The sequence below is a fragment of the Arachis hypogaea genome, chromosome 14, assembly GCF_003086295.3.
Source record: "Arachis hypogaea cultivar Tifrunner chromosome 14, arahy.Tifrunner.gnm2.J5K5, whole genome shotgun sequence".
NCBI classification, from domain to species: domain Eukaryota; kingdom Viridiplantae; phylum Streptophyta; class Magnoliopsida; order Fabales; family Fabaceae; genus Arachis; species Arachis hypogaea.
Genome location: NC_092049.1, coordinates 136,913,851 through 136,937,368, shown reverse-complemented (window position 1 = coordinate 136,937,368; position 23,518 = coordinate 136,913,851). Strand labels below are relative to the sequence as shown.

The window sequence follows — 23,518 nt, the reverse complement described above, 5'->3', positions numbered from 1 at the left end:
AACTATATTGTATAGTTGAAAGTTGGAACCCATCCTGAAGATAATATTTAATATTGGAACGAAACCAAAAAAGTGAGGGGCATTGGAAGTAGAAGGATAAACACGTTTTTAATCACAATCACCATTTTCCTTTTCATTCAACATCAAACTAATTTCACTTCTCCCTTCTTTCTGGATTCAAGTCCAGATTTTTCCTTCTCTTTTTTGGACTCAGATTTTGTTGCTAACTCAATGATTACAATCAAGGGTATGCAAAGGGGGCGATTCTTGAATCCTATACCCCAAGTTGTTACTGGATTCTCAAGCTCTGCTGCTGCAATCCCAACATGTTCCTCTTGTGATGCCATGGATACAGCTAATCAACTGCAATCTCTTCATTCTCGGTAAATCAGAAACCTTTTAGTTAATTATTCAATTTCAATTGATTTCTTATTGAGCTGGAATTTTCTATTTACATTGTGTTTGGATCGAACCTAATTAGTTATGACTAAGAAGTTGGATTAATGGTTTATTTAGATAGATATGTCTTGGGGATGCTGAACAGTACTTGTAAAAGTTGTTGCTGCAAGCATAAAATTTAATGAGTTTGTTGCTCGTTTATATTCTCATATAAAGAATTAAAGATAATCCATGGTAGAATCAGCATTGTTTGAGCATAATGGAAGTTGCTCTGTATTGTGAGATATTTTGGTGATTACTTAACATAATATTTGGAGTCTATCTAAAGGTAGATGAGGCAGGGTAATTGGTTTTTGGAACTTTATCCATGCATGTTCTTTGGTTGTTGACATGATGACATTAGAGCTCTGTCCATTAAGCTCTAATGGATTTTCATTTTTAATGGTTTATTTTTTGGTACATAATTAATTTTAACATTATATCAACATTTTCAAGAAATCAATTGCCTTGATCTTAAATAATGTGTTCTGCTTTAGTTATCCTGAATACACAAGGGACAGTACAAAGGCCACAGAACATAGGAGTGCATTCAACAAATACAATATAAGGGGCCTATCTCAATGCCTGAATTGGCCTAAAAGGTTTAATCATAATTCTCATGCTGCCAGCTACTTGGTAAACCATCATTTTACATCTGATCGAAATACAGATGCAAAGGATTTCTCAAGTAAGGTGCAGTGGATCTTATGTTATGATACTCCCTATCCACCTTCTATTGTTATGTATTTAACCTCCGATATAAAATATTAAGCAAGCAGCCATGTTGAATCTGTAAATTTCTTTCAATGAAAAACTCAAACTTCTCTGTTGTACATTTAATGCTGATGCGATATGATTTCTCCATAATTATGTCTAATTAAGTATTTCTTTGCTTTATTAACATTTTTCATTCTATTTGTTGCATCATATTGGATCATTTGTGACTCATAATTTATACAATGCTTCAGCTTCTTAAAGGTATTCCAGACTTTGTAAAGATAGTGGAGGTTGGTCCAAGGGATGGATTGCAGAATGAGAAGTCTATCGTTCCAACTGATGTAAAAGTTGAGTTGATAAAGCTGCTGGTTTCTTCTGGGTTGTCTGTCATCGAGGCAACAAGTTTTGTATCACCAAAATGGGTTCCACAGGTAACTGTTATTCCTAGATAAAATTGATCTATTCACAATTTTCTAGTCAACACTATGATGAACTCCTGCAATGTTCTTCATCATAATTATGTGTTTTCGGTATGTTTTCTACCATGTTTACATAATTTATTTTTATTAGAACTTAAAGAAGCTGCTATTTGTCAAGTTATTGTATGCAGAGATTCTCTTCTTGATTATTGTTCCCATAATTCTTTTATATTTTGCTGGGTCCCCTTCCCCCCTCCTCTCTTCAGTTGGCAGATGCAAAGGATGTATTGGAAGGCATTCAAGATGTGGAAGGTGTTAGCTTTCCTGTATTAACTCCAAACCTCAAAGTAAGATATATATGTTTTAAAAATTATTATCATTAAGTATTTGCATATGCATTTAATTATCTAAACCTGTTTCTTTCAGGGCTTTGAGGCAGCTGTTGCTGCTGGGGCTAAGGAAGTGGCTGTTTTTCCTGCAGCTTCTGAATCATTCTCTAAAGCAAATCTCAACTCTGGCATTGAGGATAATCTTGCTCGTTGCCGAGACATTGCTTCAGCTTCTCGAAGCTACTCAATCCCCGTTCGTGGGTATAGTTTTCATTTTTCAATTGTTACTTGTCAATCTCTACAGAAAAGTTACAACACTTTCTGAGGTTTTTTGTTTCTACTAGTTTATTCAAAATGAGTTTATTTACGTCTTTGAATTGTTGTTGTAATTGACACATCCTAATTCCTTTTTCATGATATATAGATGCTGATTTGTTTTTTCAATGGCAACATTTGATGGTATGCCCACTATTAAAGTACTTTCAACCATAGTCTCTTCCTATTATATTTGCATTTCGATGGTTGGAAGAGGGAATTAATGAAAAGATGATTTAGATTATAGAAATGGTTTTGTTGATCATAGAATGTATCTTAGACTCATCTTTCGTCCTAACTAGAATATAGGTACTTTTCCTTCAAATTATTTGAACAATCACAAAAGGACCATGCTGTTACTCTTCACTTTAAATTTCAAAACCATCATAGTAAATTATATAATCAGCCATGTGACTGGTTTTATACTTCAGATATATATCATGTGTTGTGGGATGTCCTTTTGAAGGACATGTTGCTCCAGCCAAAGTAGCATATGTGGCAAAGGCACTTAATGAGATGGGTTGCTCAGAGATTTCACTAGGTGATACGATTGGTGTTGGTACACCTGGTAATGTTTCTTCTGTTTGTTGTCATGCATGTTTTTTAGCTATATTGGATTTGATTGCAGTTGCAGTGGTGCTGTATGTATAGATATGTTAAAAGTTTTTAGCTCTTATTTGTGTTGATCTGGTTCCCTTCTTTAGTTATATTATAATGTTGTCTCGTCAGTGATGAATTGTATTGAGTCCTTGCATATTTTACAATAATCTTACTTAAAATTCCCCTTCCATTTTCTACCCTGCTGTTTTAGTTTTAATTTTCAAAGTTTTTGATTGGACTCAATCTGCTTCATCTTCGCAGGCACTGTCGTTCCAATGCTGGAAGCTGTTCTTGATGTTGTTCCAGTTGACAAGCTTGCTGTCCACTTTCATGATACTTATGGTCAGGCGCTTTCAAATACTCTAATTTCACTTCAGGTAAATGATTTCGTTTACTTTCTTTTTCGCTTATACTTGTCATTTTGTAGCCAGTTTGCGTTGGGATTTTTCTGGTGTTGAGTTGTGTCCCCATTCTCTCAAAGTAAACAATGAAAGAAACACTTGGAATTTCTCTAATCATAATGGATAACCTTGGTTCTGAACCTATCCTTTGTTATAACTATATGTGTAACGTTATGCAGATGGGGATCAGTGTAGTGGATTCATCTGTTTCCGGCCTTGGGGGTTGTCCGTATGCAAAGGGTGCAACTGGAAATGTTGCCACTGAGGATGTTGTTTACATGCTGGATGGAATTGGAGTGAAAACCAACGTGGACCTCGGAAAGCTCATGCAGGCCGGAGATTTCATCTGCAAGCATTTAGGACGCGCATCGAATTCAAGAGCCGCAACTGCGTTGAGTAAAGTTAAAGCTCATGCTTCCAAACTTTGAATATGTTAAAGCTACACAATGCAATCCACATGATACATAGGTTAATGAATTTATCCACTGCATAACTTCTGTTCATGTGCTTTTATGACCATAGAGAAAGAGAGAGAGGAGAGTTGCATCGCTTTGATTATTGAAGCATCACATGTTCAGCATTTTGAATTTGTATGCTTTTCTTTTTTCTATTATTTTCAGTGCTACCCTAGTTATCATAGTTAAGACTTGTTCATTACACCTTAGACTAGTCAAAGCTGCAAACAATGTTCAAACAAGAGCCATTATCGTATTTGCCAAGGCACCATAGTCACCATAGTCTTCTGCAACCATAATAGTCTTCTGCATAAGATAAGGCGTGAAAATTGATACATATATGATCATGAGATGAGATAGCATATAAATTACAGATGGCCATATATTTTGGAAAAATCTTAGTTAAAATCACATGAATGGCTACATATGCCAAAAGTTTTTGGTGCTTAAGTTCTAATTGAAATTTCATCATCAAATTTTAATCTTGCTAAGGCTGCTAATCAACGGTTTGTGGTTGTAAATTAAGTGTAGAAATATAATTTTTCTTTTCTGCAATAATATCATAATATGCTGCTGATTTTTGCTATTACTTATCCACTTATGTGTACTTTATGGAGTCAAGCTTATCAGCAAAAATAGATCTTTGCTCGTCTTGGGTACGGAATTGAAAGGGTTCAATTAATTTACATAAATTGATCAATAATCTTGCCCAAAATGCACGCCAATATTTCTGTCTCTTTCTCATGTAACCTGAGAACTGTTGCACTTTGTGAGCATCACTATCCAATTCCAATCCATGTTCCAAAATGTAAACGGATTAAAACTAAAACACATCAGTTAATTTAGATAATTGATCAATAATTCTTCCCCAAAATGCACGTATAAGAAAGGAGGGAGGGATTAGACTTTAGAGACCGAAAAATGGGCGAAATTTGTGGAGGTAAAAGACTCATGAAAGAGACCTATGAACAAGAATCTTGTATGCATTATATGAAAGAAAATAAAGAGAGAAAATAATTAAGCATAAGGATAGAATGCAAGTCACTGAAGTCAAATATTAGAGAAAAAGATGCAGAAACTGTCAAAAAATTGAGTGTGACAGAGAGAGTGAAAGTTACCTGAATGTCTAAGCCAGCCTGCGTGTGCTTTGAAATGTTTGGACAACACAGTCATGAGTCTTGACTATGATTCATCATCACTATTCTCTATTGGAATTTAGCATCATCATCACTGATTGACTATAAAAACCGATTGTTGTGTCCCAAACATTTTATCCATTGAAATCTGTTGCAATATAATGACAATGATGAGGTTCTTGTGTTCTCTTACTTTGTCCATGCAGTTTCTTCTCCTTTTCTCATCACTCTTTCCAACCACCCTGCTCACAAACTGTTCACCTTTGAATCATTCAACTCATCATCATGAGTGCCATGAGCATGAAAGCTATGCCCTGTTGCAGTTTAAGGAATCCTTTCTAACAAGTAAGTCTGCTTCTTACAATCCTATCAGTTATCCTAAAACTGCATCTTGGGTTCCTGCCACAGATTGCTGCTCCTGGGATGGCATTGAATGCAATGAGCTCACAGGTCATGTGATTGGCATTGATCTCAGTAGCGGCCAGCTCTATGGTTCCATGGATCCCAATAGCACCCTTTTCTCACTTGTGCACCTTCGAAGTCTCAATCTTTCTGACAATGACTTCAATCACTCTCAAATTCCTGCTAAGATAGGTGAGCTTTCACAGCTAAGATATCTCAATCTTTCTCACGGCAATGAAAACACATTCTCTGGTGAGGTTCCATCTCAAGTTTCACAATTGTCCAACTTGTTGTCCCTTGATCTTCGCAGCTATACCTTTGGGTCACTTCCATATGATCTAATCAACCATTTGCAACTCAAGGCATCCACTCTCACAAGCTTAACTCAAAACTCAACTAGACTTGAACACCTTCGTCTTAGTTTTGTGACCATTTCATCATCTTTACCTCATACTCTCACAAACCTTACATCCTTGCAAAAACTCACTCTTCGCCAATGTGAACTATATGGTGAATTCCCAATTGGAATATTCCATCTCCCAAACTTAAGAGTCTTGAATTTGGGACAAAACCAAAACCTTAGGGGTATGCTGCCTAATTTTCACTCAAGCTCATTCATCAACATAATCCTTGATGGCACAAGTTTTTATGGCACAATTCCAACATCCATTGAAAACCTCACTTCTTTGAATTGTTTTGTGATTCCAAGATGCAGTTTTTATGGGGCCATTCCTTCTTCGCTTGGCAACCTCACCCAACTTGCTCAGTTAGATCTTGCCTATAATGGCTTTGTTGGTGAAATCCCTCACTCTCTTTTTAGACTAGAGAATCTTGAAATTTTGTCTCTGGGCTATAATTTCTTTGAAGGGCAACTAGCACTTGACATGTTTTTGAAACTAAAGATGCTTAATGTTCTAGACTTGCCTTACAACAAACTGTCTTTGTTCTCACAAAATAGGGCTGTCAATATGACAATCATTCCTCCAATTCAGTGGTTAGGGTTGGGTTCATGCAATTTGACTGGAAAAGTTCCAACTTGGATAATGAATCTAACCTCTTTATATCACTTGAATCTTTATAAAAATAATCTTCAAGGTGAAATTCCATATTTCCTCTTCATGTTGGAGAATCTTACAGGCCTTAATCTGGCTGATAATTGGTTGGAAGGACATGTCGAGCTTGACATGGTTTCAAAGCTCAAAAAGCTTACTGCACTTGGTTTAGGTGGAGGCAATAAATTGTCATTTTCTGAAGGGAAGAACACTTCGAATGTAACCATTCCTTCTCAAATTCAATATTTAGAATTAAGATCATGCAATTTAGTTCATTTTCCCAATTTTATACAACACTTACAAGAGCTGACAGATCTTCATCTACCATGCAATGGCATAAAGACTATACCAGATTGGATATGGAATAAAACAAGTCTTCAGTGTTTGATGATTTTCAACAATCCATTGATAGGAGAAATATCCCCCTTGATATGCAATCTGCAATCCCTTGTGTATCTTGATTTATCTTCCAACAACTTAGTTGGTATGATACCATCATGTTTGGGAAGCTTTAGCCGATCTCTTCAAATTTTGAGTCTTGCAGGAAACAAATTGACTGGCAATATTCCTCAAACTTATGTGAAAGGAAATTCCCTTCAGTTGATTGATTTCAGTTCTAACAAGTTGCATGGTCAATTACCAAGAGCATTGGTCAATTGTAGAATGCTAGAGCTTCTTGACTTGAGCCATAACCATTTCAATGATTCATTTCCTTTCTGGTTAGGATCTCTTCCCAAATTGAAGGTGATTTCTTTACGTGATAATGAATTTCATGGAGCTATAAAGTGCCCATCAAAATGCACATTCGTGAAACTTCACATCATTGATCTTTCCGAGAATAATTTTTCTGGAAATTTGTCATCGGAAATAATCAAGAGTTTCAAATCGATGACTCTTTCCAACACAAGTCATCAAGTACATCTCAAAAACGACATTTATCATTTGCTACATTCTTTGGTTGATATTGATTTGTTTTCATTTCCAATGTCCAACAAAGGAGTTGTCATGAATTATCATGGGGATCAATACTTTCATTATATGGTAGCCATTGATCTTTCATGCAACAAAATTTCTGGTGAGATTCCGGATATCATGGGAAGTTTGAATGGCCTTGTTGTGCTCAATTTGTCCAACAACATGTTTATTGGCAGCATCCCGTCTTCTCTGGGAAAGCTTTCAAATCTTGAAGTGCTCGACCTTTCTCTCAATAGCTTGTCAGGGAATATTCCTCAACAACTCACAGCACTAACCTTCTTGGATTTCTTCAATGTGTCGTTCAACAATCTCTCAGGTCCAATACCAGAAAATAGACAATTTTCCACATTTGAAAATAGTTCTTTCAAGGGAAACAAAGGTTTATGTGGGATTCAACTAGTGAAGAAATGTGAAGATCACTCTAAACCTCCACTACCAACTCTTGATGGTGATCAAGACTCTGAATCAAAATCTTTCTTTGAATTTAATTGGATGGTAATTCTAATCGGATACGGGGGTGGCCTTATTGCTGGATTAGCACTGGGAAATGCTTTTGCTGGAGATGTTTTTAGGTTGTTGAAAGGGATCTTTTAAGTCACAAGTCTTGATGTTGGTTTTTTCTTTTGTGTAATCTTAGATTATTTTCATTTTTGTGTTGCATTTAAAGTTATTGTGTTTCTCTTATTTAAGAGTCAACTATGTGTGAACCCAAATAAAAGTAGGCAAGGTAAAAAGATAATATAGTGTGTTGTATATTTATTTTGCTTTTGCTATTTTTAAAAAAAGAAAAGCCGTACATTGTGTTCTTTGCTTAAATAATTCATTTCCCTTTGCATACTCTCTTTTGTGCTTATGCCACGACAGGATAACTTGTAAAAGATTATAAGCAGGATCAATTGGGCCAACAGTAATAACAAAATTGAGAGTTCCTAACAAAACTGAATTAGATCCAACATCCAAATCCTGTATATCTCTGTATTCACAAGCAAAGGAACTTAATTTCTATATTTTTGTATTGAGAAAGTCTAGAGAGAAACACTGTTATTAAAATTTGGCCAGTACTTAACCAGCAAAAGAAAAGTGATTAATTCCACACCATTAGATAAAATCTCACACCATTAAAAACACCAATGATGACTAATTGATGGCTACAAATCACAAAACTTGCTGGCCCTCTAGCACTCCTCAAAGAAAACAACCTGGCAATATGCTTTAAGTTGTAAATTTAATTTAATTTCTCTCAATCACTTGATAAAGCTAAGGCTTTAACAATTTATTGTTGTAATTGAAGTGAAAAATATCATAATTTGTTTCTGATTTAGTAGTTACTTTTTCAATCATGTGTACATGAAAAAAATTATTTCTATTAAAAAAATTGAAATTACAGCACCAAGAAATGTGAGCTATCTTCCTATGTCAAAGACTCAAAGTAAGTTTAGTTTACCGAATCAATGTTGAAAAACTGACAAGCTCAAAATAAAGCTAGGCTCGTGTTGGGTACGGAAGTGAGATAGATTCAATTAGTTTATATAAATTGATCAATAATTCAACCCAAACTGCATGTACAAGAAGGGAGAGATTAGACTTTACAAACCAAAAAGGGCGAAATTTCTGGAGGTAAAGACTCATGAAATAGACCTGTGAACAAGAATCTTCTATACATGATTTAAAAAAGTTAGAGAGGGAAAATTAATTAAGCAAAACAACAGAATGCAAGTAACCAAAGTCAAATATGAGCGTGACAGAGAGAGAGGTAAATTACATGAATGTCTAAGCCATCCTGCATGTGCTTTGAACTTTGAAATGTTTGCATTAACACACTATTAATTATTGGAATTTAGTATCACCAGTTGTCCAGTACTGCTTCACTATAAAAACCGATTGTAGTGTCCCAAACCTTTCATCCATTGAAATCTGTTGCGATATATAGACAATGATGAGGTCCTTGTGTTTTATTGCTTTGTCCATACAATTTCTTCTCCTTGCCACAAACTGTTTAAGTTTGAATGATTCAACTACTACTCATCATCATTATGAGTGCCATCAACATGAAAGCAATGCCTTGCTGAACTTTAAACAAAGCTTCATCATAAGTAAGTATGCTTCTTACAGTCCTTTCAGTTATCCTAAAACTGTTTCCTGGATTCCAACCACAGATTGCTGCTCCTGGGATGGAATTGAATGCGATGAGCTCACAGGTCATGTCATTTCCATTGATCTTAGTAGCAGCCTGCTCTATGGTTCCATGGATCCCAATAGCACCCTTTTCTCACTTGTGCATCTTCAAAGCCTTGATCTTTCAGATAATGACTTCAATCACTCACAAATTCCAGCTAGGATAGGTGACTTGTCACAACTGAGGCATTTGAATCTTTCTCATGGCAATGAAAACACATTCTCTGGTGAAGTTCCACCTCAAGTTTCACAGTTGTCCAACTTGTTATCCCTTGATCTTCGCAGCTATACTCTTGAGTCACGTCCATATGAACTAATCAACAATTTGCAACTCAAGGCATCCACTCTCACAAGCTTAACCCAAAACACAACTAGACTTGAACACCTTCGTCTTAATTTTGTTACCATTTCATCATCTTTACCTTATACACTCACAAACCTTACATCTTTGCAAATGCTTTCTCTTTTCAATTGTGAACTGCATGGTGAATTTCCACTAGGTATATTCCATCTTCCAAACTTAACAGACTTGGATTTGGGAGAAAACCAAAATCTTAGGGGTTTGCTGCCTAATTTTCTCTCAAAGACATTAGTCACCATATACCTCCCAAGCACAAGTTTTTATGGCACACTTCCAACATCCATTGAAAACCTCACTTCTTTAAATTGGTTCGAGATATCAAGTTGCAATTTTTATGGGGTCATTCCTTCTTCGATTGGCAACCTCACCCAACTTGCTCTGTTAGATCTTACCAATAACAGCTTTGATGGTGAAATCCCTGGCTCTCTTTTTGAACTTGAGAATCTTGTAAATTTATTCTTGGATTATAATTTTTTCGAAGGCCATCTAGCACTTGACATGTTTTTGAAGCTAAAGATGCTTAATGGTCTTGACTTGTCTCACAGCAAATTTTCTTTATTCTCTCAAAATAGAGCTGTCAATGCAACAATCCTTCCTCCAATTCAGTGGCTAGCATTGGCTTCATGCAATCTGGCTGGGAAAGTTCCAACTTGGATAATGAATCTAACCACTTTAAATCACTTGGATCTTCAAGAAAATAATCTTCAAGGTGAAATTCCCTATTTCCTCTTCACGTTAGAGAACCTTACAGTTCTTTCTCTAGTCGATAATATGTTGGAAGGACAAATCGAACTTGACATGCTTTCAAAGCTCAAGAAGCTTACTTCACTTGGTTTAGGCGGAGGCAACAAATTGTCTTTTCATGAAGGGAACAACACTTCCAACGTAACATTTCCTTCTCAAATTCAATTATTGCAATTAAGTTCATGCAACTTAGTTCATTTTCCCAATTTTATACAACACTTGCAAGAGTTGACTGATCTTTACCTATCAAACAACAGCATAAAGACAATACCGAGTTGGTTATGGAACAAAACAACTCTTCAGAGTTTGGTTATTTCCAACAACCTATTGATAGGAGAAATATCCCCCTCCATATGCAACCTGCAGTCACTTGTGGAACTTGGTTTATCTTACAACAACTTAGTTGGCATGATTCCATCATGTTTGGGAAGTTTTAGCCGATCTCTGCGAATTTTGAGGCTCGGAGGAAACAAATTGGTTGGAATTATTCCTCAAACTTATGTGAAAAGAAATGCACTTCAGGTGATTGATTTTAGTTATAACAAGTTGTACGGTCAGTTACCAAGAGCATTGGTCAATTGTAGAATGCTAGAGTTTCTTGATGTGAGACATAACCATTTCAATGACTCATTTCCTTTCTGGTTAGGATCTCTTCCCAAATTGAAGGTTATTTCTTTACGTAATAATGAATTTCATGGAGCTATAAAGTGCCCATCAAAATGCACATTCTTGAATCTTCACATCATTGATCTTTCTCAGAATAATTTTTCTGGAAATATATCATCAGTGTAAAATCCCTATAATACCCTTCTCTTTTTTTTTTTTCCAAACCAAAATTCTAACCCTAACTTTGACATAACACACACCCTCACACACTCACCAAAACCCTAGCCACCCTTACCCCTTCCAACAGCAGAACAAAAGAACAGAAAGGGAAAAGAGAAGAGGGGGAGAACCGGAGAGGGAAGAGAAGAGGAAGGAAGGGAGGTGGCGCCGGTGGGCATCACTGCCACCGTCGCCGCCGTGGTGTCATCGCGAGGAAGGCCAGAACCGAGGGAGAGAGAGCCGTGCAAGGAGAAGGAGGCGTCACCGTCTCGTGTCGCCGTCATCACCGTCGAGGTCTTCATCGTTGTCGTCCATGGAGGTTTGCAAACAGAGGGAAGACGCGCCGTTCTACCCAGAGCCGCCACGGGAAGGTTCGTCGCCGTCAAGCCCAGCCACCATCGCGGCCGTTCGTGCCTCCGTTTCGCGCCGCCAGATCTGTCGCTGGGAGAGAAACAGAACGCGCGTGGAGAGAGAAGTGGTCGCAGGGAGGTTCTGCCGCCGTTGGAACTCCGCTGCTGCTGCTGCTATGGCCGCCGCGCCTCTGCCACCAAGAAACTCCAAGGAGGGACATCCGCTGCTGCGTTGTTCCTGTCGCCGTTTGGATGTACCTGAACCAAGTCGTCGTTGCCACTGGAGTTGAACTGTTCCTGTCAGTATCCTGGTCCAGCCTTTTTCCTTGATTCTGCTCTAGCTTTCATGTCCTATTATGCCACCAATTAATCTGTCTTGTCCTTGTTTTAATTCGATTTTAGTTTTGCCTGTTTTAGATTTTTGGGACTATCGTCAGCTCCATTTTGTCGCTACTCCGGTCCAAATTCTGCGCTCATTCGTTTTATTCTACTTCAATCCTCCTTATCTTGAATTCGACACTCTGGGTTTGGTCTCTTCGGTCCGTTAGGACCATGCTGTGAGTAGGCTTTACATTTATAACCGTTAAGCTTTTGGTTTATGCTATTTAGAGTTTTTAATTATATTTATAAAACTGTTATTGAAGAACTTTGATTTGATTAGAATAATTGATTTATTATAGCTGAATAATTATTTTTATAAAATTCATACTTTAGAAATTTACATGAGACTATATATATATGTTTGATAAAGCCTTATCTTATTTTAAAATATTAATTTTATTCGAATATATACTTTTATTAAGAATATGTAATTATCTTGTCGAGTTCCTAGATGTATATGCTCCATATGTCACAGGCAGGATCCATCCATATTTATTTATTTTATCTTTTATTAAGAATATGTAATTATTCATTTTAGAAACTGTAATTTTCTATTTCAAATATTTGTTATTTTTTTATTCAATTTATCGTTGAGTCGGTTAGGCTTGCTAGGGATTATTTTCCTGAGCGCTGGTCATGGCTCGTTTTGGGCCATGACAAAGTGGTATCAGAGCTTAGGTTTAATCTGTGTAATATGGAGCAAGTGTCCTATGGTAGGATCACAATTGTATAAATAGAAGCGCGCCTATTTGTACAAATTGTGGCACTATCAAAGGCCTATAGGAATGTCCTCTTTGTCCTCTATGTCATTGTTGTCTTCTGATTACTGTGATCATCTGGCCTCTGCCACTTCTTACTACTCTTGTCCTTTTGTACCCAATCTTGCCCTATCCTTTGCTAGATTTTCTCGAACGTGTTTTTTGCAATAGTTTCAGTTTCGGTTCCAGTTCGCGATTCCTGCCTTGTAGCTAGTTCTAATCTTTCCCCTTTTTGTGAATGCATGCTTTAATCTTTTTCGTCTTTGTGTTGTTCTCTATGATTCCTGATGTTAATATTTCATGAAATACTTAGAAGATCCGATTGGTGTTTGTTTTGAATTACTATCTAATTCCTTTACAGAGCTGTATTTGAAATTTTGTATTGCATGAATTCACTGAGTTACTAAATGAGATGCTTTGTTTTGGACTTGATAAGCGATATCTGAATTTTTATTTTTATGTTGATAATCTTTGGAGTTATGACTAAATTTTGAGTTGCTTGTGATCCTTTCTTTTAAATTAAGAATTTTGAAAACTGTTATTCAGTTTTTCAAGGAGAAGAACTCTGTGATGAACATATAATGGAGTGTTATTGTTGTTTGGCGAACTGGTGATTTTATCTGTTTAGGTATAGAGAATTATTTGGGTGACTAGTTAGATGGATCGAAGATCTTTTCGATTTAGAAATTTGTTTGAATTTTTCTAATTTGATGATCTGGTTTTATTATAGTATTATGTTGTTGGACATGGTTTTTCTGTCACGGAATTATTGTGATTATGTTCTATGATTTTTCTATTGTTGCTGAATTATGATGATTTTTGTGAAATGTGATGTTTGTGAAAGAAGTTAGTTATTTCAAGAGATTTCTATAAAATATATGATACTTGAATGGAGAGGTTAAGGCTTTTGAAATGATGACAACAAATTAAGGAGTATATTCAGCAGCTACTGGTTTTCAGGAACAATTTGTGTGGCTAGATGGCATAAGGGGTTATTTGAATTTTAGATGATTGCTTCTAATTGTATGCTTCTGTCCTGATTGAGCATTGTTTTGTTTTCTCCTTGCTAGTTTGATGTTTATGGAGTTATATATCTGAAATGTGTTCAAGAAAAATGGTTTCGTACACAAACAAAGAAAAATAGATTGATAGAAATATGGTCAGTTCCAAAAAAGCGTGTTTCAAGTTCTCATTGGGTGTAGGTGCCAAAAAAAAAAAGACATTGTTCCTAAATTTATATACGTTCCTACCTTTTGATTATATATAAGTATGAACTGTTATTTGTTAATGTGCTTGAAAAAAAAAAGAGGTGAGAGCTAACTTGGCAGAGACTTAAATTGAGGAACAAAGAGAGAAATTATTTAATTTTTGGATGCTTACATATATTGTTTTATTGGTTCACACAATTTTTCATCTATTCAATGGGATCCTTTCCATATTATTTAGATGGAAGTAAATATCAAAAGGCTTTCTATTATACTACCTTTATACTTTTTCAAGTTTATCATTAGTTAGATTAAGAAACTTTTTTTCGTGATCATGTCGAAATGACTTCATACTTTCAAGTGAGTTTTATGATCATGTTCATTATTTTGAAATTGAAAGTCGAAATAATTTTATTGGTCTGATTTTAGAAGTGCACACCACATCTGATGTGTCTGTGTCTGTGTCTTTTAATAATTATGTGCTATGCTTTGATTTCATTGTTGCAACAGTGGATTATATTTAGACGCGAATGCCTTACTAAAGGGTAGCTCAAACAACCTATTTTATGTGTATTATCATGACAAAAATTTTGTTTATGTATGGATGAGAGTGTGTTAGAATCAGCTCTCATAATTTTATTTGTTTTGGTGATATTTGTCTTTTATTCTTTTGGTGATGAACTTTGCTTTTTGGCTAAGATTTGAAACTCGAACATTTTCTTAACCCTTGCTTTTTTTTGAAAATTCCTCTGTTCTCAACTATTGTCATTATTCTCAGAGATTTGAAGAAATTGGTTTTTTGGGTTCGTGAGATTGAGATTGTAGGTCTTAGATCTTGGAAAGAATTTCTGGCGATTTCAGATGGAAAAGATTGGATATCTAATTCCTTAAAGTTGAACAAATTCTTTCTATGAGTTTTTCTCCTTATTGATTTTTTAATTTTAGGACAACTTTGGTGCTTGTTTGCAATGTATGAAGATTGTGGATGTCTAAACTCTAAAGAAACCGATTGGTTCACTTTGAGTCAATGGGTTTGATCTTGAGTTACGTCATTATAACTTGTTGACCTGAAAAATTATGGGTATGGATTGATCATAGCTTGAGTGTGGAGGCATAAAATTGTCAATATTTTCTTTTCTTTTCATGTGTTTTCTATTTTTAGTTGGTTCATTTATTTTAGATTTTTTTTTATATTACCTTTGCTTGTTCTAAATACCTTCTTTATTACTATACTTTGATTGATTGTGTTTGAATATTTTGTTTTGTTATTGTTGTTGATGTTTAAAAGTAGAAAGTTTCAGGTGATACCATTTTTTTATATACTAGTTTCTAATTTTGGGTGTAACATCTATGTCCTTTTTTCTAATCTGCTCTTTCAATTATTTGTAATACTCATTATTTTGGTATTTTTAGAGTCTTGATGATGTTGATAAAGAATATTGTGAAGCTTTTTCGGTGATTTCAACATTTACTTATGCCCTAAAACCTTTTATGCTATGATGATATTGTTATGCTTGACTTTATTTTGTTTTGCTTGCTTTCTAGTTTTGTTGGGGAAAAAAAATCTATATTCTATCTAGCGTTGTCACATCGTGTGGTATGATTATTGAGTATGGTGCATACAAAGGGGTAGAATTTATAACCTGCAAGGAATAGTTCTTCTAAACTCCTTCGTTTCTTTATCCAAGTAATGGTAATTGTTATGTTTGGGAACATTAGGTGTTCTTCTTGGGATAGTTTGTGTTGAAGTATGCGCTATAATCGTGCCACGTGATTTGACGTATCGTTCCTTCTATATTTCATATCGGGAGTTCCTTGTTTCAATTCTTGTTGAAATGAAATTTGATTATTTTATTTCATGTCCTACATCTTATGCATATCTCAATCTGATCGTGCTTTTGGCTATACCATATATTCTCGACAACACAGGTGCTGACATTGCATTCCTTTACGTGAACTATGTAACTCCTTGATGTAATTTGAAATTGTTTTACTATGTTACATCATATCTTCTAGTATTCTCTTGGAATTCTTGTTTCAGATCTTCTTTGGAAAAGTTATTGATTTGATTCTTTTCTTGCCTTATTGTGTCCCTAATCATCCACTTAAATCTTTTTGAAAAAAAAAAAAAAAAAAAAACACTGCCATTGACTTTGGTTACCTTCTTTTAGTGAACTTTGTACTTCTTTGATCCAACTTAAACTTGTTTTGACCTAATGCACTATCTTTTCTTTTATTGTTTCTATCAAAATTTTTTTGATTCAGATTTTCTCGTTAAGATTCATTTGACTCTCTTTCTGGGACACTTCATTGTTTCTGTACATCATTGTTTAATTACAATCTTAAACATCCTTCCACGTTCGTGCAAACACCATCTGTGATGTTTGCTCTTCTCTTTCTAGGTTTCGAATCCCTTTGAGTAAACCCGTGCTTGTTTCGGTGTTACGTGCGATTCCCAGATAGCAAACGATACGTTAATTCATTAGGACACAGCTTATTGATGCTGAAGTTCGAAAAGTTGTAATTCTAAGACATGACGTAAGACCGGTTGCTTCCATAGATATATACTACAGAACCAAGGAGAGTATGAAGTAGGAAGGTATTTTGAGGAGATTGACGAACGAAGTGAAGATTGCTATGTACATCTGAGCTGTCAAGAAAATGTGAGTCGGTGAATGTCAACCGCATATTTTTAACAAAAACCTATCTTGTAACTTTTGCATCTCTTTATACTTCTTTCACATATTTGGTAAAGTGCTAAAACCAAATAAAGTCTTGCAGATTATATCAATTTTCGAGGGCGAAAATTTTTTTTAAGGAGGGTAGAATGTAAAATCCCTATAATACCCTTCTCTTTTTTTTTTTCCAAACCAAAATTCTAACCCTAACTTTGACATAACACACACCCTCACACACTCACCAAAACCCTAGCCACCCTTACCCCTTCCAACAGCAGAACAAAAGAACAGAAAGGGAAAAGAGAAGAGGGGAGAACCGGAGAGGGAAGAGAAGAGGAAGGAAGGGAGGTGGCGCCGGTGGGCATCACTGCCACCGTCGCCGCCGTGGTGTCATCGCGAGGAAGGCCAGAACCGAGGGAGAGAGAGCCGTGCAAGGAGAAGGAGGCGTCACCGTCTCGTGTCGCCGTCATCACCGTCGAGGTCTTCATCGTTGTCGTCCATGGAGGTTTGCAAACAGAGGGAAGACGCGCCGTTCTACCCAGAGCCGCCACGGGAAGGGTCGTCGCCGTCAAGCCCAGCCACCATCGCGGCCGTTCGTCGCCGTCAAGCCCAGCCACCATCGCGGCCGTTCGTGCCTCCGTTTCGCGCCGCCAGATCTGTCGCTGGGAGAGAAACAGAACGCGCGTGGAGAGAGAAGTGGTCGCAGGGAGGTTCTGCCGCCGTTGGAACTCCGCTGCTGCTGCTGCTATGGCCGCCGCGCCTCTGCCACCAAGAAACTCCAAGGAGGGACATCCGCTGCTGCGTTGTTCCTGTCGCCGTTTGGATGTACCTGAACCAAGTCGTCGTTGCCACTGGAGTTGAACTGTTCCTGCCATTATCCCGGTCCAGCCTTTTTCCTTGATTCTGCTCTAGCTTTCATGTCCTATTATGCCACCAATTAATCTGTCTTGTCCTTGTTTTAATTCGATTTTAGTTTTGCCTGTTTTAGATTTTTGGGACTATCGTCAGCTCCATTTTGTCGCTACTCCGGTCCAAATTCTGCGCTCATTCGTTTTATTCTACTTCAATCCTCCTTATCTTGAATTCGACACTCTGGGTTTGGTCTCTTCGGTCCGTTAGGACCATGCTGTGAGTAGGCTTTACATTTATAACCGTTAAGCTTTTGGTTTATGCTATTTAGAGTTTTTAATTATATTTATAAAACTGTTATTGAAGAACTTTGATTTGATTAGAATAATTGATTTATTATAGTTGAATAATTATTTTTATAAAATTCATACTTTAGAAATTTACATGAGACTATATATATATGTTTGATAAAGCCTTATCTTATTTTAAAATATTAATTTTATTCGAATATATACTTTTGAAACATTAAAGTATTTGTTGGCACTCACTTTAAAATTATGAAATATGTTTTTATGATTGAGAAAGTATGATTTGAAAAGATTTCTGATAAAAAAATATTATCTGATTGATTTGATTCGATACCTTATATGTTTGAGAGATTGAAGATTCATTGTATTTGAAACTATATGTTTTGAATTGGTTTGGGAGGCTCGTATTAGAAAACCGTAGTTAACGGCGGTTATGACGTTAACTTAGATGCATCTGACTCAGACTCCAGCTAGCAGGGGTGTTGCTAGCCTAACGTGTAGGCCACACGTTAGATCTGTTATTCTGTTAGGACACACAAGAGGAAAGGGCTACCCATAGAGGTGGAGCCGCCCATGTGTGGACTTTTGATTTGATTTCTGTATGAGAACTCCCTTATTGATTCACTTATTATTATCAACTGCTATTTTCTAATTTAAATTACTTTGATAATAATGTTTATATGGTCTCATGTGGATTATAGATGTATTGTCTAGTCACTGAGTTGCAAAACTCACCCCTTTTTTTCTGAAAATATTTTTCAGGAACAAATACTTGACTATGTGAGATTTTCTAATCAAGAGTCACGATCTGCAATGAGTATCTATTTTTGTCGAGTTCCTAGATGTATATGCTCCATATGTCACAGGCAGGATCCATCCATATTTATTTATTTTATCTTTTATTAAGAATATGTAATTATTCATTTTAGAAACTGTAATTTTCTATTTCAAATATTTGTTATTTTTTTATTCAATTTATCGTTGAGTCGGTTAGGCTTGCTAGGGATTATTTTCCTGAGCGCTGGTCATGGCTCGTTTTGGGCCATGACAATCAGAAATATTCAAGAACTTCAAATCGATGACACTTTCCAACACAAGTAATCAAGTACATCTCAAAAACGACATTTATCGATTGCAACATTCTTTGATTGATATTGATTCATATTCATTTTCAATATCCAACAAAGGAGTTGTCATGAATTATCATGGGGATCAATACTTTCATTATATGATAGCCATTGATCTTTCATGCAACAAAATTTCTGGTGAGATTCCGGATATCATGGGAAGTTTGAATAGGCTTGTTGTGCTCAATTTGTCCAATAACATGTTTACTGGCAGCATCCCATCTTCCTTCGGAAAGCTTTCAAATCTTGAAGTACTGGACCTTTCTCTCAATAGCTTGTCAGGGAATATTCCTCAACAACTCACAGGGCTAACCTTCTTGGATTTCTTCAATGTGTCCTTCAACAATCTCTCAGGTCCAATACCAGAAAATAGACAATTTTCCACATTTGAAAATAGTTCTTTCAAGGGAAACAAAGGTTTATGTGGGGTTCAACTAGTGAAGAAATGTGAAGATCACTCTAAACCTCCACTACCAACTCTTGATGGTGATCAAGACTCTGAATCAAAATCTTTCTTTGAATTTAATTGGATGGTAATTCTAATCGGATATGGGGGTGGCCTTATTGCTGGATTAGCACTGGGAAATGCTTTTGCTGGAGATGTTTTTAGGTTGTTGAAAAGGATCTTTTAAGTCACAAGTCTTGATGTTGGTCTTTTCATGTGTATAATCTTAGATTATTTTCATTTTTGTGTTGTATTTAAAGTTATTGTGTTTCTCTTATTTAAGAGTCAACTATGTGTGAACCCAAATAAAAGTAGGCAAGGTAAAAAGATAATATAGTGTGTTGTATGTCTATTTTGCTTTTGCTATTTTTGAAAAAGAAAAGCCGTACATTGTGTTCTTTGCTTAAATAATTCATTTCCCTTTGCCTACTCTCTCTTGTGCTTATGCCACGACAGGATAACTTGTAAAATATTATAAGCAGGATCAATTGGGCCAACAGTAATAACAACATTGAGATTTCCTAACAAAACTGAATTACATCCAACATCCAAATCCTGTATATCTCTGTATTCACAAGCAAAGGAACTTAATTTCTATATATCTGTATTTGTCTTAAAGATAATGCTCCACTTTTTTAAGTGTTGAGACTTGAGGCTTCTGCTCATTAAAGAAAAAGAAAACAACCTGGCAATATGCTTTAAGTTGTAAATTTAATTTAATTTCTTTCTAATCACTTGCTAAAGCTAAGGCTGCTAAATTAACAATTTATCGTTGTAACTGAAGTGAAAAATATCATAATTTGCTGCTGATTTAGTAGTTACTTTTTCAATCATGTGTACTTGGAAAAAATTATTTCTATTCAAAAAATTGAAACTACAGCACCAAGAAATTTGAGCTCTCTTCCTATGTCAAAGACTCCAAGTAAGTTTAGTTTACCGAGTCAATGTTGAAAAACTGACGAGCTCAAAATAAAGCTAGGCTCGTGTTGGGTACGGAACTGAGATAGATTCAATTAGTTTATATAAATTGATCAATAATTCAACCCAAACTGCATGTACAAGAAGGGAGAGATTAGACTTTAGAAACCAAAAAGGGCGATGTTTCTGGAGGTAGACTCATGAAATAGACCTGTGAACAAGAATCTTCTATACATGATTTAAAAAATTAAAGAGGGAAAATTAATTAAGCAAAACAACAGAATGCAAGTAACCAAAGTCAAATATGAGTGTGACAAAGAGAGAGTAAATTACATGAATGTCTAAGCCATCCTGCATGTGCTTTGAACTTTGAAATGTTTGCAGTAACACACTATTAATTATTGGAATTTAGTATCACCAGTACTGCTTCACTATAAAAACCAATTGTAGTGTCCCAAACCTTTCATCCATTGAAATCTGTTGCGATATATCGACAATGATGAGGTTCTTGTGTTTTACTGCTTTGTCCATACAGTTTCTTCTCCTTGTCACAAACTGTTTAACTTTGAATGATTCAACTACTACTCATCATCGTCATGAGTGCAATCAACATGAAAGCAATGCCTTGCTGAACTTTAAACAAAGCTTCATCAGAAGTAAGTACGCTTCTTACAGTCCTTTCAGTTATCCTAAAACTGTTTCCGGGATTCCAACCACAGATTGCTGCTCCTGGGATGGCATTGAATGCGACGAGCTCACAGGTCATGTCATTTCCATTGATCTTAGTAGCAGCCTGCTCTATGGTTTCATGGATCCCAATAGCACCCTTTTCTCACTTGTGCATCTTCAAAGCCTTGATCTTTCAGATAATGACTTCAATCACTCACAAATTCCAGCCAGGATAGGTGACTTGTCACAACTGAGGCATTTGAATCTTTCTCATGGCAATGAAAACACATTCTCTGGTGAAGTTCCACCTCAAGTTTCACAATTGTCCAACTTGTTGTCCCTTGATCTTCGCAGCTATACTCTTGAGTCACGTCCATACTATCTAATCAACAACTTGCAACTCAAGGCATCCACTCTCACAAGCTTAACCCAAAACACAACTAGACTTGAACACCTTCGTCTTAATTTTGTGACCATTTCATCATCTTTACCTCATACACTCACAAACCTTACATCTTTGCAAATGCTTTCTCTTTTCAATTGTGAACTGCATGGTGAATTTCCGCTAGGTATATTCCATCTTCCAAACTTAACAGTCTTGGATTTGGGAGAAAACCAAAATCTTAGGGGTTTGCTGCCTAATTTTTTCTCAAAGACATTAGTCACCATATACCTCCCACGCACAAGTTTTTATGGCACACTTCCAACATCCATTGAAAACCTCACTTCTTTAAATTGGTTCGAGATTTCAAGTTGCAATTTTTATGGGGTCATTCCTTCTTCGATTGGCAACCTCACCCAACTTGCTCTGTTAGATCTTACCAATAACAGCTTTGATGGTGAAATCCCTCACTCTCTTTTTGGATTTGAGAATCTTGTAAATTTATTCTTGGATTATAATTTTTTCGAAGGCCATCTAGCACTTGACATGTTTTTGAAGCTAAAGATGCTTAATGGTCTTGGCTTGTCTCACAACAAATTGTCTTTATTCTCTCAAAATAGAGCTGTCAATGTAACAACCCTTCCTCCAATTCAGTGACTTGCATTGACTTCATGCAATCTGGCTGGTGGCTGGGGAAGTTCCAACTTGGATAATGAATCTAACCACTCTAAATCGCTTGGATCTTAAAGAGAATAATCTTCAAGGTGAAATTCCCTATTTCCTCTTCATGTTAGAGAATCTTACATATCTTGATCTAGTTGATAATATGTTGGAAGGACAAATCGAGCTTGACATGCTTTCAAAGCTCAAGAAGCTTACTGCACTTGGTTTAGGCGGAGGTAACAAATTGTCTTTTCATGAAGGGAACAACACTTCCAACGTAACATTTCCTGCTCAAATTCAAGTGTTGCATTTAAGCTCATGTAACATTGTTCATTTTCCCAATTTTATACAACACTTGCAAGAGTTGACTGATCTTTACATATCAGACAACAGCATAAAGACAATACCGAGTTGGTTATGGAACAAAACAACCCTTCAGAGTTTGGAAATTTCCAACAACCTATTGATGGGAGAAATATCCCCCTCCATATGCAACCTGCAGTCACTTGGGGATCTTGATTTATCTTCTAACAATTTAGTTGGCATGATTCCATCATGTTTGGGAAGCTTTAGCCAATCCCTTCAACTTTTGAATATCTCAGGAAACAAATTGACAGGCAATATTCCTCAAATTTATGTGAAAAGAAATGTCCTTCGGTTTATCGATTTTAGTTCTAACAAGTTGTACGGTCAATTACCAAGAGCACTTGTCAATTGCAGAAGGCTAGAGTTTCTTGATGTGAGACATAACCATTTCAATGACTCATTTCCTTTCTGGTTAGGATCTCTTCCTAAGTTAAAGGTTGTTTCTTTAAGTAATAATGAATTTCACGGAGCTATAATGTGTCCATTGAAATACACATTTCCCCAGCTTCGAATCATGGATCTTTCTCAAAATGGTTTCTCAATGAATTTAACATCAGAAATAATCATGTGCTTCAAATCGATGATCATATCCAACAAAAGACATCTGGATTTCAAGGACGAGATTTTCATTGGGAATGAGGTTGCAGATCTTGATTCGAATTTATTTTCAATGTCCAACAAAGGAGTTGTCATGGATTATCTTGGCGGGCAATACCTTCGTCACATGGTAGCCATTGATCTTTCATGTAACAAAATTTATGGTGAGATTCCAGATATCATGGGAAGTTTGAATGGTCTTGTTGTGCTCAATTTGTCCAATAACATGTTTACTGGCAGCATCCCATCTTCCTTGGGGAAGCTTTCAAATCTTGAAGTGCTGGACCTTTCTCTTAATAGCCTGTCAGGAAATATTCCTCAACAACTCGCAGGGCTAACCTTCTTGGATTTCTTCAATGTGTCTTTCAACAATCTCTCAGGTCCAATCCCAGAAAATGGCCAACTTTCAACATTTGATGATAATTCATTTAAGGGAAACAAAGATTTGTGCGGGATTCCGATTGGTGAAGAAATGTGA

General features: G+C 36.1%; 6 protein-coding genes across 8 annotated transcripts; all 6 read left to right on the top strand.

The window, feature by feature from the left end:
* The first annotated feature begins 17 nt into the window (after positions 1-17).
* LOC112744461 (hydroxymethylglutaryl-CoA lyase, mitochondrial) lies at positions 18-3,967 on the top strand. 2 transcript variants are annotated; one of them, XM_025794102.2, is made up of 8 exons: positions 18-383; positions 936-1,126; positions 1,407-1,586; positions 1,841-1,921; positions 2,001-2,164; positions 2,650-2,786; positions 3,080-3,195; positions 3,399-3,967. In XM_025794102.2, exons 2-8 carry the CDS (start codon positions 1,109-1,111, stop codon positions 3,645-3,647), a joined length of 945 nt encoding a protein of 314 aa, XP_025649887.1. In that variant the 5' UTR covers positions 18-383; positions 936-1,108; the 3' UTR covers positions 3,648-3,967. The 2 variants fall into 2 exon arrangements, with proteins under 2 accessions (XP_025649887.1, XP_025649886.1); XM_025794101.3 differs by having other exon boundaries at positions 936-1,131.
* Positions 3,968-4,102: 135 nt separating this feature from the next.
* LOC112744460 (receptor-like protein 6) lies at positions 4,103-8,076 on the top strand. The gene has a single exon (XM_025794100.3). The coding sequence runs from the start codon at positions 4,972-4,974 to the stop codon at positions 7,831-7,833; it is 2,862 nt and encodes a 953-aa protein (XP_025649885.1). The 5' UTR covers positions 4,103-4,971; the 3' UTR covers positions 7,834-8,076.
* A 965-nt stretch (positions 8,077-9,041) lies between these two features.
* On the top strand, positions 9,042-19,874 carry LOC112744457 (receptor-like protein 6). Of its 2 annotated transcripts, XM_072215171.1 has the most exons (5): positions 9,042-10,660; positions 10,777-12,005; positions 12,112-17,598; positions 17,705-17,844; positions 18,636-19,874. In XM_072215171.1, exons 1-2 carry the CDS (start codon positions 9,173-9,175, stop codon positions 10,954-10,956), a joined length of 1,668 nt encoding a protein of 555 aa, XP_072071272.1. In that variant the 5' UTR covers positions 9,042-9,172; the 3' UTR covers positions 10,957-12,005; positions 12,112-17,598; positions 17,705-17,844; positions 18,636-19,874. The 2 variants fall into 2 exon arrangements, with proteins under 2 accessions (XP_072071272.1, XP_025649881.1); XM_025794096.3 differs by having other exon boundaries at positions 9,044-11,993.
* On the top strand, positions 18,952-19,632 carry LOC112744458 (receptor-like protein 47). The gene has a single exon (XM_072216013.1). The coding sequence runs from the start codon at positions 18,952-18,954 to the stop codon at positions 19,630-19,632; it is 681 nt and encodes a 226-aa protein (XP_072072114.1).
* Positions 19,875-20,800: 926 nt separating the features above from the next.
* Positions 20,801-22,071, top strand: LOC112744459 (receptor-like protein 7). Its single transcript, XM_029292359.2, has one exon. The coding sequence runs from the start codon at positions 20,860-20,862 to the stop codon at positions 22,069-22,071; it is 1,212 nt and encodes a 403-aa protein (XP_029148192.1). The 5' UTR covers positions 20,801-20,859.
* Positions 22,072-22,126: 55 nt separating this feature from the next.
* On the top strand, positions 22,127-23,518 carry LOC114925246 (receptor-like protein 53). Its single transcript, XM_029292552.1, has one exon. It carries the CDS (start codon positions 22,127-22,129, stop codon positions 23,516-23,518), a length of 1,392 nt encoding a protein of 463 aa, XP_029148385.1.

Coding starts and splice junctions, on each gene's coding strand:
- LOC112744461 (XM_025794101.3), top strand. CDS start 232: ATGATTACAATCAAGGGTATGCAAAGGGGGCGATTCTTGAATCCTATA. Junction 2,165..2,649: donor TACTCAATCCCCGTTCGTGG/GTATAGTTTTCA, acceptor TTTATACTTCAG/ATATATATCATGTGTTGTGG. Junction 2,787..3,079: donor GATTGGTGTTGGTACACCTG/GTAATGTTTCTT, acceptor TCATCTTCGCAG/GCACTGTCGTTCCAATGCTG.
- LOC112744460 (XM_025794100.3), top strand. CDS start 4,972: ATGACAATGATGAGGTTCTTGTGTTCTCTTACTTTGTCCATGCAGTTT.
- LOC112744457 (XM_025794096.3), top strand. CDS start 9,173: ATGATGAGGTCCTTGTGTTTTATTGCTTTGTCCATACAATTTCTTCTC.
- LOC112744458 (XM_072216013.1), top strand. CDS start 18,952: ATGACACTTTCCAACACAAGTAATCAAGTACATCTCAAAAACGACATT.
- LOC112744459 (XM_029292359.2), top strand. CDS start 20,860: ATGATGAGGTTCTTGTGTTTTACTGCTTTGTCCATACAGTTTCTTCTC.
- LOC114925246 (XM_029292552.1), top strand. CDS start 22,127: ATGAATCTAACCACTCTAAATCGCTTGGATCTTAAAGAGAATAATCTT.